The 17,868-nt window shown below is 39.6% G+C and overlaps 1 protein-coding gene across 1 annotated transcript in view; it reads right to left on the reverse strand.

Annotated features, from left to right (window-relative positions):
- Window positions 1–6,876: 6,876 nt before the first annotated feature.
- Window positions 6,877–17,868, reverse strand: part of LOC137260228 (carcinoembryonic antigen-related cell adhesion molecule 2-like) — a 33,672-nt gene continuing 22,680 nt past the window's right edge. Inside the window, exons 12-17 of the mRNA XM_067797957.1 lie at window positions 13,995–14,294; window positions 13,240–13,435; window positions 8,843–8,898; window positions 7,946–8,062; window positions 7,405–7,420; window positions 6,877–7,060 (exon numbers count right to left, since the gene is read on the reverse strand). Coding sequence (XP_067654058.1) covers window positions 6,877–7,060; window positions 7,405–7,420; window positions 7,946–8,062; window positions 8,843–8,898; window positions 13,240–13,435; window positions 13,995–14,294 — 869 coding nt within the window. The remainder of the gene's footprint in view (window positions 7,061–7,404; window positions 7,421–7,945; window positions 8,063–8,842; window positions 8,899–13,239; window positions 13,436–13,994; window positions 14,295–17,868) is intronic.

Consider the following 17,868-nt stretch of genomic DNA (forward strand, 5'->3'; position numbering starts at 1 on the left):
CTGTAGTTGTTAGTTTTTTACAACAGTTGTGATATTGACTAACGTTTTACTGCCCTTTGTTGGTAGATTAGTGTTTTGCTTTTTAATATTATGATACTGACTTACATTTTGCGGCCTTTCATTGGCAGATTATTGTATTGCCTTTTAATATTATGGTACTGAGTAACTTTTTACTGCCCTTTGTTGGCAGAATATTGTCTGGATTCTCAATGTTCACGTCGCTATATGGCTGAAAGATTGCCGCCTGCGACGTTAAACCACACATCAATCAATCAATATAATAGTCGCAGTGCTGTAGCCTTTGTTAGGTTCTTCCTCCTTTTTTCAATACATCATACACTTTAACTCATGTCACTTGCTCGTGTCATGCACAGTCAAGCTCCCCACATCGGTCTTTGACACACATTCACCTCTAACAACAATACACATGAGGATAAACCGGACAAATGGACAAAATACATGTGGCACGAGGGTGAAAGTAGTGCATTCTTTACAAACTTTAGGTTACACTTTCACACTGGTAACTCTTTTTCCGAAAGCAGGTGATCACACAAAAACATACATTTGCTTTAACAAATGAGAACAGAACCGCTGTGGTGGGATTAGGAATTCAAAATATAAAGCATGAGAAATGTGCAGCACTCTGAGCTCAAAGAGATCACAATGAAGAAAGGCAGTTACGAACACTCTTCAAATATACTTTCGAATCAAAAACAAATTAACATGCTCTAACCCTTAATTATTTTGGGAAATATTTTCAACTAATATCACAATTGTTACGGTTGATAAATTGCCATTAAAAAAGATATAAGAAATGTCCATCGAAATATCAAAATATTACACAGACAAGTTTAAAATTCTGCGAGTGAGTAGTTGGTTGCATGGCTGTTAACACTTAACAACATTCCATATATATGGCGGCGATCTGTAAATAATCGAGTCTGGACCAGACAGTCCGGTGATCAGCATCATGAGCATACATATACGCACATATACATGTGTCAACCAAATCAGAGAGCTACCCGATCCCGTTAGTCGTCTCGTACGACAAGTAGTGGGTAATGAAGTCCAATTCCCGCCCTGATCTTCACATGTATACTTCCATCCTTAACTCCACAAAAGCACACGCATGCACACGCACGTACACACACACGTCTTTATATATGGTTAATTACGTTTTAGTTTAGGCTCATTCATTTACTTATCTACCATTCTGTTAACTCCACTCACGTGCTATAACGAGGACCTGTCTACATCCAGTAATTTCCTGTCCATTGCTTCCCTGATAGTAGTAAGTACCAGCGTCATTGTAGATGGTGAACCTCAGCTGTCCGGCCTGTGATGGGGAGTCCTCCCCGGTGTATCTGATCCTGGTCCCGTAGCCGGTGTGACTGTTGTTGAGTCCCTCTAGTCGGTGTGAGCTAGGGATGACTACTAACAGTTTCTTAGATACCGAGCCATTCATAAACACGGAGTATACTGAGCTGACATTCTCAGGGTTCATGGTCATGGTAACATCTTCACCAACACGTGTAACTGTGTATGGGTATCCAGTTGTCATGGAGGCTACAGCTGTACTCAAAACAAATATTACTCCTGAAAACAAGGCTAACAGTTGACATAAATATTCAAGCTCATTATTGAAGCCCGATCAATATATTACAAGTTGATAGGTACATACCACATATGCAGGTACGCAAACGAATTGTGAACGAGAAATTTAGGCGTCAAAATATCTAGTTTCTCAAAAAAAATTTTCTTAGACAAAACTGGTCACTTATATAATGTCATGTAAAGCTCATTTAATGGGTTTCTTTACAGCTGACAGGTACATACCACACACATGTAAGCCCCAAAAGAGAATGTAAGCCAAAGACATGGCTGCTAGCGTGGTAAATTCATACTGATACATCACGCACCTTAACAATTGTTTTCAAGAGATGAGATATTTAGTTTCGATGGATAATATTTCCCTACAAAAAATGGGTAACTTCCCGTTGAATTTAAACACATGCCTACGAGGTCTTAGCCTTTAATAGTCAGTAACTAGTTGTTTACATTCATATGGACAGACAAGTGACGTTGATAACAGACTACTCAGAAACCTACCTTTGGTTGGTAATGTTGCAGCTATATCGCAGAGGTCTATATATAATCGAGTCTGTACCAGAGAATCTAGTGATCAACAGCATGAGCATCAACCTGCTCAATCGGAATACCATGGTATTTTTCAACCAGGTCAGCGAGTCACCCGATTCCGTTAGTCAGACAGATTGTTTTATTCATTATGCGGACATGTTTGTCTATAATACAGTTTACAAATACAGTTTACAAGTTTGAAGATATTGTGAGGGAATAATGCTGTCATATGGAATATTCGACTGGAATAGTTAGTTGGCTATTATCAACATTTTGTAGCAGTGAAAACTGTCGTATGTCGTATGTGCTGGTTTTTCTGACAAATGTGAAAAATGAGGTTTTCAGTTTGAGTTTCAGGCCGACCATTACAGTGTGGACGGTACAATTCTGTTATTGGTAATGAGCCGTGAGAATGAGCCGTGAGACTTTCATCACCTCAAAGAAATTAGGCAAGCAACACTTCAGTAAACTCTGCTTTTCTCGGCTGCCTTTATTGTATTTTCTCAAACCGGCCTTGATTGTCTCAACAAAGTCCCAAGTGCTGAAACTGCCACATGTTAAGACATTAATCGTAAGGTTGACCCGAGGGAGAAAAAAGTTCACTGACTGTAATGAGAAATTACAGGGATTCCACAGGAGGACAGAAGATGACTAAAGGGGAAGTCTAGAGGTCCGACGACGAAAGTACAGTTTTAGTTGTTCTGTGGCCACAAATGCCGTTACATATCCCTAACCAATATCTATTGTCTATCTAATTAGCACATGAGTTCAATCCACGTGTAAACCTATTATTTAGTTTCATCCAGAGATGACAGAACTGTTTTATTATGGTTTGCCGAAAGGGATACGCATTTTTACTGGGATAAGACTGAAGTGGTTGTTTTAAAAAGTGGTGGTTACAATATGAAATGTTATGTCATTTTATGTCAGTTTTACAAACGATTTTTTACTTGATTTGTACTGCAGTAATAACGATTCCTACTGGAAATTACTTCGGTTCTGGATTAAAGATTCAGGATCCGTCATTTGTATTCCGCCTTTGAAACAAAATGATGCAGATGAAAATCCAACTTTATTCACTGATACGCAGAAAGCAGAGAAACTTAATCAGTATTTTCAGTCTATATCTAGTATTAACGAAGTAAACACTGATTTGCCATTCTCTGACAAACGCACTGGTTCTACTTTGGATTGTGTAACTATTTATGTAAATGAAGTGTCTGATATAATCCAATGTTTACATCTTGAAAAAGCTTCTGGCCCGGACAGAATCAGTCATAAGTTTCTTAAAAGTGTAGCACATTCAATAAGTATTCCACTATGCATGTTATTCAATCAATCATTAAAGACTCGTATATAAATCAAGTATGAGGAAAGAATCACATGTAAATCCCTTATTAAAAAGGGCGACCGCTCAATGGTCTCTAACTATCGACCTATGTCCTTGATCAGTTGTGTGGGCAAGGTGTTTGAGACAGTGATGTTCAAACATCTGTACAACTATTTTCATGTAAATCAATTATTATTATATAAGTACCAATCAGGATTTCAGTCTAGTCATTCAACTGTCCATCAATTAATTGAAATTTATGACCAAATATGTGAGGCCTTAGATGATAAAAAACACTATTGTATGGTGTTTTGTGATGTCTCTAAAGCTTTTGATCGTGTGTGGCCTAAAGGTTTATTGTTGAAATTAGAAAAGTACGGAATTCATGGTTCATTGTTAAATTGGCTAGCTGATTACATAAGTAATCGTTCACAAAGCGTCTTTGTAAATGGAGCCCTATCCAAGCCGAGGTATTTACAAGCTGGTGTCCCACAAGCTGATGACTTAGACTGCTTGACACGATTATTTGCTGATGATTCGTCGCCAGGCTTATCTTCTCATGATCATCTATTCATTGAAAGAGAACTGAATTCAAACTTGGAAAGACTGCGGGCTTGGGCAAAGCGGTGGCTTATAACATATAATCCTGATAAAACTGAGGCAACTATTTTCACCTTACATAGGAATATTGAGGCATTCAATCTCTACTTCAACGGGGTTCGGGTCTAAACCGTTGAAAATCATAAACATTTGGGATTAACGTTTAGAAAAGATTGTAAATGGTCTCACCACATTGATAATATTGTAAAAACAGCTTCAAAAATGATATCTTCTCTACGTAAACTTAAATTTTTATTACCGCGCTGTGTATTGAATAGAATTTATGTAATGTTCATAAGACCCCATTTTGAATATGCGTGTGAGGTATGGGATGGGTGTTCTCAATACCAAGCAAATTAGAAGCAGCAAGAATTGTAACAGGTTTACCCAAATATACACATCATGAACATATGTATTATGAAACTGGTTGGGAATCTTTAGCAGAGCGTAGGAGAAAGCGAAAACGTTGTCTTTTTTACAAAATACAGCATACAGCTTAATGATCTTGTTCCTGGGAAGGTAGCGTCTAAAAGTAACTATAATCTTCGTAACTCTGACGATGTCTCGCTTCCCTTCTCCCGTTTGAAGTTTTCTTACAATTCGTATTTTCCTTCCACAATTAGAATGTGGAATGAATTTCCAGTTGAAGTTAGAAAAGCGTGTCACTGAATTCTTTTAAATCAAATATTGTTGTAACACAAAACACAGCTCCCAAATACTTTGATTTTGGACCGAGAATCACTAATATCACCCTTACAAAACTACGTTACATGTGTAGTCAACTGAATTTCGATCTATTCCGTGCTGGCATAATAGATAACCCCAAAATTTCTTGTGGATATATATGTGAAAATTCTCATCATTACCTATTTGGCTGTCAACTATATACTCAAGAGAGATCTATCATGATGGCTAATTTACGCAGTGTTACCATTGTTACTATAAACTCTGAGTTACTGCTACGTGGCAATGCAGATCTGACTGATCATGCAAATTAAAACATATTTAAACTTGTTCAAACACATATTTGTCAATCAAAAAAATTTTCTTAATTATTGCAATTGCCCCAATCTTTCTCATCTTTCTGTTCTTGTCTGTCCATCTTGTATAATGAATGTAAATAATATTATGTAAATACTACGGAGAAGGTGTTCTAAGTTGTACAACATGTACCCAATCCTTTTCTCATGAATAAAATATGTTTAAAACAAAAACAAAACAAAAGTGGTGGTATTCCTTTGAGAAGTGGCAATTGGTATAACTTGAGGGAAATGTCTCGAGTGCGTGCCATTGTATATGTATTTGGGTATTAAATGCTTCTCCTCATATGTTATTGTGGAATAAGCATATTTGATATGTGCTATTGAAAACAGAAGATCTTAAAGCTAACTGACCATAAACATGTCAAAGTTCACACTGGTAACGAGTATCCGGGCCCAGTATCTCTAAAGCCTAGAGAGCCATGCGTTGTGCGTTTATCTATATTGAATGTATATCTCCCAGGGTCAAATCCCCTGCCATATATGTCTTTGTGGAATACTTGGGACTGCCCGTCGTTGCTTCGTGTCTAACGTTACTTTCTTCTAGTCCCAGAAGTCGTTACTGGTGCTATTCTATGTTAACTTTAATCTAATGGACATCTCTTTATTATTGCCTTTCCTTGGCACTAACATCAGGTTGATGTGGAACAGTGCAAACTTTATCATATGACTCACATATTTAGCGTTAATGTCTAATATTGTTTAATCAACACTGTTAACTCTATGCTGTTTTGTGAAAATGTAGATTGTGTGAACGTCCACCGTTCTTTGATAGCTGATTGCTTTGTGAACATGCTGTTATGATGAATTGTAAACTATTCTGTCAATGCCTGACTACGTAGCACATCAGTCAGTTACTGGCCGTTTATTTACGAGGGGATATCAAAAAGGTTTTACTTGTCACCAAGACGTTTTCATAGTAGAAACTTCAGTTTTGATTGTTGGTCTTTAAGACATCTTTACATTGTCACCATCCAGAGTTACACGTTTCTCCCAACATTTCTTGACCTTGTGTAGACCCCTTAAATAGACCACCTAATTTCATGGAAAACCAACACTCCGCCTCTTCAACAGTATCTTCAAAATACTATTAGGTGTGTAGTGTTTGATATTATATTGGTCAGTGTGTTCAGAAAGCGTAAGAGTTTAGTCTTTTTGATAAAACAGGTTAAAGCTGCTATACTGATTGAAAAACTGTGTTTTCACATTATCGATGTTGATGAAATAAAACATAAATGTTATGAAATGAAAATGAAAGGTACAGCTTTATTGATTGATCAAAACTGTTTTTGCTAAATCAGTGTTGTTGACATGCTATGATATACTGTGAGTAAAGCTCAAAGCTTTTCCTCACAAGCGTCCGCTTTCTGAAAGGACATACTGTTCGGTAACTGCATACATCATGGCGTTGAACAGACATCAACATTCTCCGGGTATGTAAAGGACAAGCAGGAACAAATCTCACAATTCTGTGGATATCGGTACAGTCCTCTTTAAGAGTACCTCTGTAAAAGAGGCAATCGTGGAAAACATTTTCTCTTATTGGGTGTGTAGTAAGTGGAGTACTCTTGTTTTTCCAGCTGAAATGATGAGCTAGCTGAGGTGTTAATCTGTATAGGTTCTGTGGAAGAAGTTGAAGAGTGGAGAGACATATAGATGTGGAACTGTTCCGTCAGTTTAGGCTTCACCTGGTACTGTGGTCCTCTGTTGAGGAAGATGAAGAGTGGTGAGACGTGTAGATGTGGAACTGTTCCGTCAGTTTAGGCTTCACCTGGTACTGTTGCCATGTGCTGAGGAAGATGGAGGATAGAGAGACGTGTAGATGTGGAACTGTTCCCTCAGGGGTAGCTCGTAATCATGTAGAGGTAAGACATCGTTGTTGGAAGCACGAGGTACATCACTGAAGTCATGGGATAACCTCTCTGCCATCACAGTGAGGTAGTCACCACATCTATAATTACAACATTACACTTATATTGCCCTTAATTTTGACTTGTCCATAAATGCCTGCATTTTTCTTTCAAGTAGTGTGCAGTGGAAATCACCTCCCACTTCAACCATGATCATACATTTCCTACCCTTTTTTAACAAACTGTGCATAAGTTACATAGATACAATTGTTACTTTTTTAGTCATTTCCACAGTTAATCTGTGAAGGCTTATAGTAAGATTTCTGAAGTAAGTTGAGTAAATGGTGTTTCACACCAAAGACAACAACCGTTTATTTGAAGACTTGTTCTCTGGTAATTACGATGTCTGACATACGAGTCCAGATGAAAACGTAAAAGCATGTACCTGTTGTCCTGGTTCTCTGCAAGTAAAACAAAAGACAAACTTGAACATTTCTGAACAGATCGGTTCGTCCACACAGAGTAACAGTAAAGAATAAGTCGCTTTTAGAATAGTCCATCAACATCACCAAAACCAGAACTACACAGTTGTGCTTCATGATAACCATGTGGGGAATCGAACCTAAGTCTTTGGCGTGAACACCTTATCCAGTGGCCTACCGACCACTTCCGTACTGAATCAAAAAAACAAAACAACATTTACAAACTAAAATGAGAACAAAATTTTGCAGCACATGAAGGTGAACCGCGGATATGCTCCCATACTGTTCGACACTGCTTTCAGCAATATCCCACCAATACTACGCTTGTCTGAAATATGCCGAGAACACCCAGATTGTAACCTGTTGTAACATGCATGGTTGTATAAGACAGGTTCTGACCAGATCGTGCACGTTGGGGTAATACTGTGTCGGCTGTGGTGTGTTGGGAATTGAAGGGGGTTGACACTTACATTGCATGCAAAACTATTCATGCATTCTTTGTACCTTTTACATCCTTGCAGACAAGAACAGCGACTGCTGCCACCACCACTGCCACAGCAGTCAGCATAACGGAATAGACAGCTACGACAGGGACGATGTCGTCTACGTTTGCTTCACCCTCTGATATAAGACACAAATAAGATGACACATATCTGTGTTAAGTATGACAATTCAAGTGTCAATACAGCGACGTATTCACCATGGAGTATTTTCTTGTTCCTATTAAAGCATTAATCAACTTTATGGCATAAATAATGTTTTTAAACTGAGAAAATAGTATTTTTCTCTACAGAAACGGTAAAGCAATAAAGTAAGCAAGCCATGAATAAGGACGAATCATTCGGGATGACCGTTACAGCTGTCCAGACTAGTGGATCCTTTTCCCCAACACGATCCATCACCAATTTCTGCTTGAACACTGAAAAATGTCTTAAGTATTGGGACATCTAGAATATCAACGAATTTGACTCTATTTACAATGTTGTAGCTATTCTATTATGGCTATTTCAAACTAAATAATCGGGGGTTTGGGTCTCTTTCCTTGGTTTGAGACACGACTCCCGTTCCAGGTTTCAGACATTAGACAGTTAGAGCTACGTTTCATTATACCATACACGGTAGTTCGTGTTTCATAGCCCATGCACTGTCTGTAAATAATCGAGTCTCGACCAGACAATCCAGTGATCAACAGCATAACCACCGATCTGCTCAAATGGGAACCGATGACATATGGGTATTGCAAGCATGGGTATCTGAAGGCTATCTACCCCAGATCTTCAAGGGTCCTTCAGACGGGAGATAGTTCGAGCTACGTTCACTCGACATATTAGTACCCTATACGGCAGTTCGAGTTTCAAATTCGTTACAAATCACGTTAGTTGTTAACCTTCAGACACCAACCTTCTATTTCCTGGTAGCTCCCATCGTTTTCGTCTTCCCTGTGATACGACACCAGGCTGATGAAAGTGAACATTGAACGTGAGCATAATGAGAGGAAATTATTAAGCTGGGACACACTCTCAATTTATATCGCGCCCCAAATCGTGTATATTCTTGCCTGGTTGGTTTGTTGTTTAACGCCACAATCAGCAATATCAAAGATATATGTCGACGGTCTGTAAATAAATGGTTCTGGACCAGATAATCCAGTGTTCAACAGCATTACCATCGATCCGGTTCGTCAGCTTTTACGACAAGCATGGGTTGATGAAAACCACTTTACCACGGGTAATTACACCAATGTGGTGATGAAATATTTATTCATCTTACTTGAAGATTGATGAACATACTCACCGATGACGAGCAAATCCTCTCTCTGAAAGTTTAAAGTGTGTGGAAACAATTATGCATACAAAATTAGCTAATTAATTACTAACTTTAAGTTTCATCACGGATGTTTTGTGCACATCTGTATATACCACCCCCGTACATTGCACACTGATGTTATTATTTTTCTCTACTTAGAAGTTTAAGAGTTTAAGAGATACTTTACATAACACGGCATTAGTTTCAGTAGGTCAATCACTGCTCATAGTTGTCAGAATTTGAAAATGCTTATACAACTTTAGTTTTGTATGTTGACAGCTTACCAAAAGTCCAAGACTGATTTTCAGACATTGTACATAACACACTACCCCTTTAATAATTCGCATGACCTGTTTAACGTCATCTGAATCAACTGACGCGGTGTACAACAATGACGTCCTGCGCCAACCTGCTATCTCCTCGTAGCCTCCGTCTGTGTCTGCGTCACGGGTGTATGTGACAACGCTGGGGAAGGAAATGTAGAAAGTGGTCGGAATCAAGGATATTTAAGAAAAAAACAATCCGCTTTCCTTAGACACAGAATCTTGCAAAGGACAAGATAGTTGTAACGGTTAAATGCATGAATGTGTTCACAAAAAGGGTAAGCACGTTCTGAGTTATGGGTAGTTAAGGATCTTCTAACATTTGCCTGAAATGACAAAAACTGTGATACCAGCAGCTCATTAGCTCATTGTGCTATTAATTCAGATTGGGTTCAGTATTCCATATATACTGCTACTGATTAGTGTAGCATAGCCAATCAAATCACTGTGTTTGTGATTAAGTGTTTCTACAGTAACTTGGAAAATAGCAGATACTACGAAGTTGTTTAGTCATTTGTCTTACTTGTATCTGATAGCAGGTACTCACCTATTAAATGTGTATCCTTTACCAGAAACAAATAAGTCTGTGTAAATAGTTACATATGCGCAATGTTAGATGAAAAATATAAGATAAACAAACTTCCCGTATAGTTAGAAATAAACAGCTTGAAATTTGTAGACCGACATGTTTTTTTAACAAATGTCGATTAAAATTAGTGTCTTGGAGACTGAAGGTCATTAAATCTGTAAATATGTGCACACTGTTGATTCATATCCTCTTCAAGCACCTTGGCTTGATTCCATACTGAACTACTTCTGAAACCCCAGCATACCATTATTATCATTAATCATGGAAGATGTAAAACGAATTTTGAACCCAAACTGTGCTTGAAGTAATCTGACTTTGACAGATAAACACGATGCATATTAAGAAATGCGTGCATTCCTGTCTGGTGACGTGATCCACCATTTGTTGAAAATGACCATTTTACCTGCAAATCACGTAGAAATACATAAAACGTGGCGTTTCCACAACACATTGTCAGATCAGTCAACTGTGTATCAAAATGATACCGAAATTTTCAACCGCACCAAATTGTTGTCTTTGGCACAACACGTGATCGAGCACACCCTTGACAACCATTTGTCCAGCCGGAGATCGCCACATTGTCTTCACTCATTGAAGGAACAGGACTGAGTGTATTCTCTTTACAAGTCCTGATTTCATCTCAGTCAGGGGTATAGAAGGATCACAGTGACGTGGAAAGTGTAACAGCAGGGTTGATGGAAGCGTACTGATCTGTAGAGAGACTGGTAATCATGACAGGACACATATACACGTCTGTCGTGGTCGAGTTACAGCTCAAACGCATACATACTGAGAGCCACTGTCGTTTCTGTTCCCAGCATGGCGGAGATGAACGCCTTCACATTTTGCAGAAGGATTATGCAAATGATGACCATAACCGTTACTGACATTGACTGTGTGAAACTTTTGACCACGGTTGGAAATAAGTTTGACCCCCTTCAACGTTATCGTTAATTCATTTTTGCACTAATTTGAGAAAGATTACTTTAGCTTTTACTTGTGTTTCAATCCTCATTGACAATTTCAGTGTCAACGGGGACAAGTTCTTTTCTTCGTGTACCACGGACATTAAACATTTTATCTCAGTGGTGCGTTTCTAAATTAGTTCAGTATACTTGCACCGCCTTCTCTTACAATCTATCCTCTCTCTCAAACTCTTCCTTAAAGGCCTGTCTCAGATTCCATCTCCCAACAAGAGACTTAGTCTTCTTCCTTGATGAATTGTCACCATCAAGGACACTTTAACATTTAATCAAGATACACCACAGACACGTTGCAAATCAGACCTAAACAGGATCAGTCACTTTAGGTAGGACAAAATGATCATATCGTCGAAAATGTCAGTATGAATGGAAATACTTATTAGCTAGCTTTCTACTGAGTGTGAGTGCAAATAGACATCTAGACATCAGGCGCTACATACAAATGTATTGTTATATGCTTTGCTCTAGACACCTCATTCACCCCACCCATCCACCCCTGTCCCCAAACCCCACCCAGCCACCCACAACCCCCACAACCCCCACCATCCCTCCTCGCCACCCACCCCCTTCACCCTTCACCCTTCCTCACCCCACCCCCTTCACCCTTCACCCTTCCTCACCACCTCGCCCTTATCCCTGACTGTCATACATTATTCACCACATATAAAAATGTGCAGTGGGATAACTTAGTGACGATGTATACGTGCACACACTCAGGCAAGACGCTATCACATCACACCGTATTACCTCCACGTCTGTGTTTTCTACAAACAACAACTATGACGACAACGGCGATGACCACGATGAGGACCGAACAGACAGCAGTCACGGGAACGGTGGAAACGACACCAGATTCAGTGACCTCACGTGCTGAAACATTTAATTTGGACAATATTCAGTTCAGTAAAGAATAATCATGTTTTCTTATCAGAAAAAAAAAGATGCAAGACACGTTGCTTTATTTAAGGTACATGACGTGCTTACAAAATACCAGACATATAATGTACACCAGGATTAGAAATATAACCAGGGCTGCCCCGTATCTGCGAAATTGAGTGGGTGGGTGGGTGAGAAGTTCATTTGAAATAACACTTTCCAACTGCATTACAACCTGTTGCGTTCTCGCTACAACGCCCATCGATCTATTGTCACAGACGGATTCAACGGTAATGGTCAAATTGCAAGTGATACAGTCATTGGATCCAAAACCATTCTAAGAACTTCATCGATTTTACAGTCAACCAGCCAGTCAGTCAATCAGCCAGTTAGTCAGCGAGTCAGACAGTCAGTCAGTCAGTCAGAGAGTCAGTCAACTTGACACAACAACGACACGATCCAAAACCATTCTAAGAACTTCATCGCTTTTACAGTCAACCAGCCAGTCAGTTAATCAGCCAGTTAGTCAGCGAGTCAACCAGTCAGTCAGTCAGTCAGTCAGTCAGAGAGTCAGTCAGAGAGTCAGTCAGAGAGTCAGTCAAGTTGATGCAACAACGTCACTCTCTACGTCAGCACTACAAGAGACCATGCAACGTCAGCGTTCAACAATTTGCAAGTAACATCACGGGTCTTCATGAGACTTCAATCTGATTCAGACATATTTAATGGGTTGACACATGCGATGTTCATCTCAAATAATCTTTCTCACAGGACATCCCCATCAACCTCACTGTCTACGCCAGTTCAACAGGAGGCCATGCAACGTTGGAAACATCAGCGATCGAACTAGTGCAGGCGAAGTTCTAAAGAGGCGGAAAAGTGTCGAATTTGGTGTCACATATAAAGGGAAGATTAGGAGGCATCTGTGCCGCTTGGCTGCTTTTTGATTTTACAAAAACATTGTCGTGATATTGACATTTGATTGACGTTCTTATCAATATTACGAGTTGATACGGCTAATGATTTTGAATCGTTGGGTACCACTGCCGTTGGTGTTCTCGCAGCTGTTCCATCACGTTAAGATGAATGGAAGGGCAGATGTCATCCAAAAGACAGGCTGTATGTTATAGATTCTATTATAGAAGTGTTGACTTACAGAAGACATCCAGTGTCAGGTTCCGTGATGCACTCCCATGTGTGTTGTTGACGTGACACATGTACTGTCTAGACACAGACACATCTACAGCTGGTATAGACAACACAGCCTTCCTGTGTCCTGTCATCACCATCTGTCTTGATGTGTCCCACCAGGTTACAGTGCAGGCAGGGTTACAGTCAGCAGAACATCTCGTCGTTACAGGTTTCCCTTCCTCCAGTTTGCCCCTTATGCCGTCAAAGTGTATCTGGTCAGGTCCATCTGCAATGCATGTGAGATGGTCAGCTAGGAAGGAAGTCTTTTTCTGAGATGTAAGTCTAGTTTCCGTCTGTGACGTAAATGTCTGAATAAAGACCAGCTGCTTGGTTTGGCCTGTGCTCTTGGGATTCATAAGAATGGCAAACCTCCCTGTCTCGCGATCGTATCAAGTTGTTTTCCTCTAACAATAAGTACCGTCTACAGCTGGGACACCGTTGTAACTCACCCACCCACTCTGTTGCTATGCGCAACTCTTGACAACATATCCGGGTGATCATACCAGCGCCCCGTTCCTCAAAGCGATCGTAATTCCCATACTTTACCACAGACGTACGACAGTTCGCTTTGAGGAACGGGGTCCAGCCGCAGTTTTGAAACTTTCAACTGATCATTGAAGCAAACTTGTCGCTCATTCCTATCAGGACTTTCACAATAATGATTTCTGTTCTGTTTACACAGAACTTCTGCGAAAGAAACTTGTCACAAAAGTGTGACTCAGCAGAGTTTCAAGGATACTTAATACGAGGTTCTGTTACCTAAAGCAAGGTAGGTTCTTACTCACAGAGAACATTCAGCACATGTTCGTGGCTCCAGTCAGACTTCAGTCCCTCCTCCACAGCCTGGCAACTGTAGATGTCTCCCCAGTTCTCTCTGCTGGCGTGAATTATTGTCAGGTCATCTCCACCTGTAGGAGACTCATCACCAGATTCTAGCAGGGTCCTGTCCCTTCTCCAGATGTAAGTCATGGTCAGTAGGGGGTGGTCCGGGGGTAGACTCCGGGAGGTGGAGGAACATGTAAGGGTGACATTCTCACCTGATACAGGTGAGGCAGGGCCGGTGATGGTAGGTGTGGTTGGCCTCTCTGTGAAAAAATATAGCAAAGACCTTAACCTTAACGCTTGTGTCAATGTACTACAATGTCAATGTTTTTACTAAATCCTCTATACTTGTTCATTAATTTTCCATCTATTAAATGTTAAACAGTTTAAGTGTTCCCTCGTCACGCCAAGGATCCTCAGTCCACAGTTACAACAGGGAATACGTTTTGACTGGATCTTAATGCTTCAAACCGTTTTGTTGATTAAATTTGATAGTTACCGCGCAACTACTTACTGAATCGAGTTAACAGTATTTTCCATAGAGAGGCGGTAAAAGATGCAAGACTGGTGCACTCGGATACACTTATTCATGTTAACCTGCGATAAAGCTTCTTTGTCGGCTTATATATGTCTTTTGGCATGGTTAATATCCTGCATTGGGAATAAACATTGTATTTAGCGACCCTTGTGCGTAGTAATGCGTGACGTCACAAGCTCAGTTTTCTAATGATCACTCATTTGACTGCGTTACATTATGTAGTTCCCAGTCAACTTTTATGTTAAAGAACGTATTGTTGTCACCAAATATTAACTTAGTTTGAAAAATGACAAGAAACACATATGGAATTTGGGAAACTTTCAGTTAAACTTTTGAACAACAAATATAATGTTCTCCCCATCGAAACAATACCCCTTATGAACTCTCCAGTCTCATGTGTAAATTACTCATCGGCATCATGAAAAAGAACGGATCTGACCCCGAACCACTAGTTCTCAGATGTAAATTAGAGAGATCATATCTCTCATTACGAGACAACAATTTTCTCTCATCAAGGCACTCACAGTGCACGGCCGTCAATCTGGACACGATCGCCAATAGATGGGCGTGTTTGTTTACAGTGTGAAAGTAGTCACTAAAATTTGCATATGACCTCTCTAATTTGCATTGGTATATGCATATGACCGCAAGGGATACCGAAAATATCCGTTGGCTTTATGATAAATACAGAAGAACCAGCATATCTCTGGAATAGTTGACATAAATACCACACACAATACACACACATGCACACACAATACACACATGCACACACACAATACACAAATTCACACACACAATATACCCATGCACACACAATGCACACATGCACACACACAATGCACACATGTACACACAATACTATGGAATACTGTAAGGGGCATTCTCGCGATCTCGACCTTTGGAAGCAATTTTAAAAAGCCAAAAGTGCGAGAATGCGAGATCGCGTGAACGTGAGATTTGGCCAAAATCTCGCGTTCTCGCGATCTCGCATTCTCGTGTTTTTGGTACAGAGCACGTTTCTGTCAAAAGTCGATAACATGAGAATTCGACATTTGTACATGCTGTCAGATCTCGCAAACTCGCAAACTCGACTTGTCAAATAAGGCCACAAAAACACGAAATCACGAGAAAACGAGAATGCGACGTTTCATTTTCTCGCATTCTCGCGATCTCACGATCTCGCGTTTTAGACGTTGGTGTTGCGCATGCGCATTATCTCGAGGTCAAAGCGCATGCGCATGTTAGTAGCGTTGTGGTCATGCTTCATTCACGCTTTTTACTGCCCAAGCATTTAACAAATTTATGACAATGCTTGAAAATCCTTTGTAGTGTATGTAAGCCCGCTGCTGTTGTTATAATTTCTTATGTACTTCAAAATCCAGAACATGTTCGATATAATTTAATAAACGAAATCGTGAACATGGATGTCAAATATAAGCAGAAACACTAAAGTGTGCTGAAGCTGGAAAAGGTTAACGTCAGTGAGTGATAAACTATTGGATAAAGCCGCATCAATTCGCGACTATTCGCAGCTACACTGTATAGAACTAATCACTGACCTGGGCTTTTCTACATGATGTAATTTCATGTAAAGCTAGCATTAGTCTGTCTCACAGTCCCTAAACACAATATTTTCCCTACTGCCTAACCCTCAGTGCAATGCTTAAGCCCTAAGTGAAACAAGTATAGATTTCATCAGGTCAGGTTCAGGTCTGGTCTCCCTTGAACTCCTTTTCATTTTATACCAATCTATTTGTCACAATCAAAATTATATATTCACAGACAAAGCCTTAGTCTATGCTAGTAGTGTGTAGCAGGCTGCTAAAATGTGCTTGTCTGGTGTTTATTCGACACCATATTAACTACTTTCGGCCCACAATACTAGTTTGTCTTCCGCTCCCACCTGACTGCAAAACATCCTGACTTACACAGTTCTTTGTCTCCTGGCTCCAAGAAATAGAAATACATTTGTGTCGCTAATATTTGTGTTCCTGTAGCGCCCATGACACAGTGAATCCAATGCTTTATTAACGCAGACTACGGGTTATGAGTGACATAACTGTTCCATATCGGGGTGGAAGAAGGCTCTCTGTTATAACACAAATATACACAATATGCATAACATAGCATCGCATCTAATGAACTTGTCGTCATAATCATCATCATCGTAAATGCATATTAATGCATAAAGGTGCACGTACAGTGATTAAGCGCCGCAATATAGCGCAGATGACTTACGTTATCACAGGTTTACAGTGATATACAAAACGAGAGTTAGCAAAAATATTTATATTAATACATAGTATAATACTGAAATGGACTAGAGATACTGTGTACAGAACCTGGGGGTAACGCGAAAGATATTGTACAAAGAAACCTATAACATGTGAGTGACACGAGAGTGGGTCTGCATATCCAACAACACCACAGTCAACGCATGCATTAAACGCATATATGTACAACACACTGATCAAATGTAATCTGTGTCAAGTATATAATATATACATGCTAGATGAGATATATCAATCTTTGAAGATACAGAAACTAGATAGCAAACAAGAACTCTAGCCAGCATATTGACTAATCAGTAAACAACTTAACCATAAATGATTCAAACTGATTCATACAAGTTAAATGGTACGCTGTATATTGACTTTTGTTTTGTTTACCATGAGCACATTTGTACCTACTTTGTGTATTGATTAATATTAGGGTTTAATTGACTATGTGTGTCACAATTAAAATGCATAGCAACTAACCTTTGACTCTGATCTAACTGTGACACAGAATTGTAAATGAAACTAAAAGAAAAGAGGCAGCTGACAACTATTTGCAGCTTAAATACATAAAGCATTCGTGGTCTACGAGACCACTATATCCTGATATAAGATAATATATGCCTATTATTTATTTTTTTGTGTACACAATGTGCAACCACTTAATTCATCCCTATTACACCATACGTTCTTTGCTTGGTGAAATACTCCACAAACGTATCGTACGACAGTAATTTACACAGGTACCCAAAAAAGTTCGCCTACAAAAAAGTAAATGTGGTTTAATATTCCTTCCGTCTTCCATGCTTTTTAGAAATTAATCAACCTCTCTGAGCTACCCGTGATCTCAATTCAACATGACTGTATAGGTAACTGGCAGAAAAGCGCGAGATTGCGAGATTGCGAGATCGCGAGATTTGTCAAGTGTCGCAATCTTGCGTTCTCACGTCCTCGCGTTCTCGTGTTTTTGAAAATGGCTATCTAGAACTGTATATGCAATTGGTACAAAAGCACGAGAAC

The sequence above is a fragment of the Haliotis asinina genome, chromosome 1 (assembly GCF_037392515.1).
Source record: "Haliotis asinina isolate JCU_RB_2024 chromosome 1, JCU_Hal_asi_v2, whole genome shotgun sequence".
In the NCBI taxonomy this organism is placed as follows: Eukaryota; Metazoa; Mollusca; class Gastropoda; order Lepetellida; family Haliotidae; genus Haliotis; species Haliotis asinina.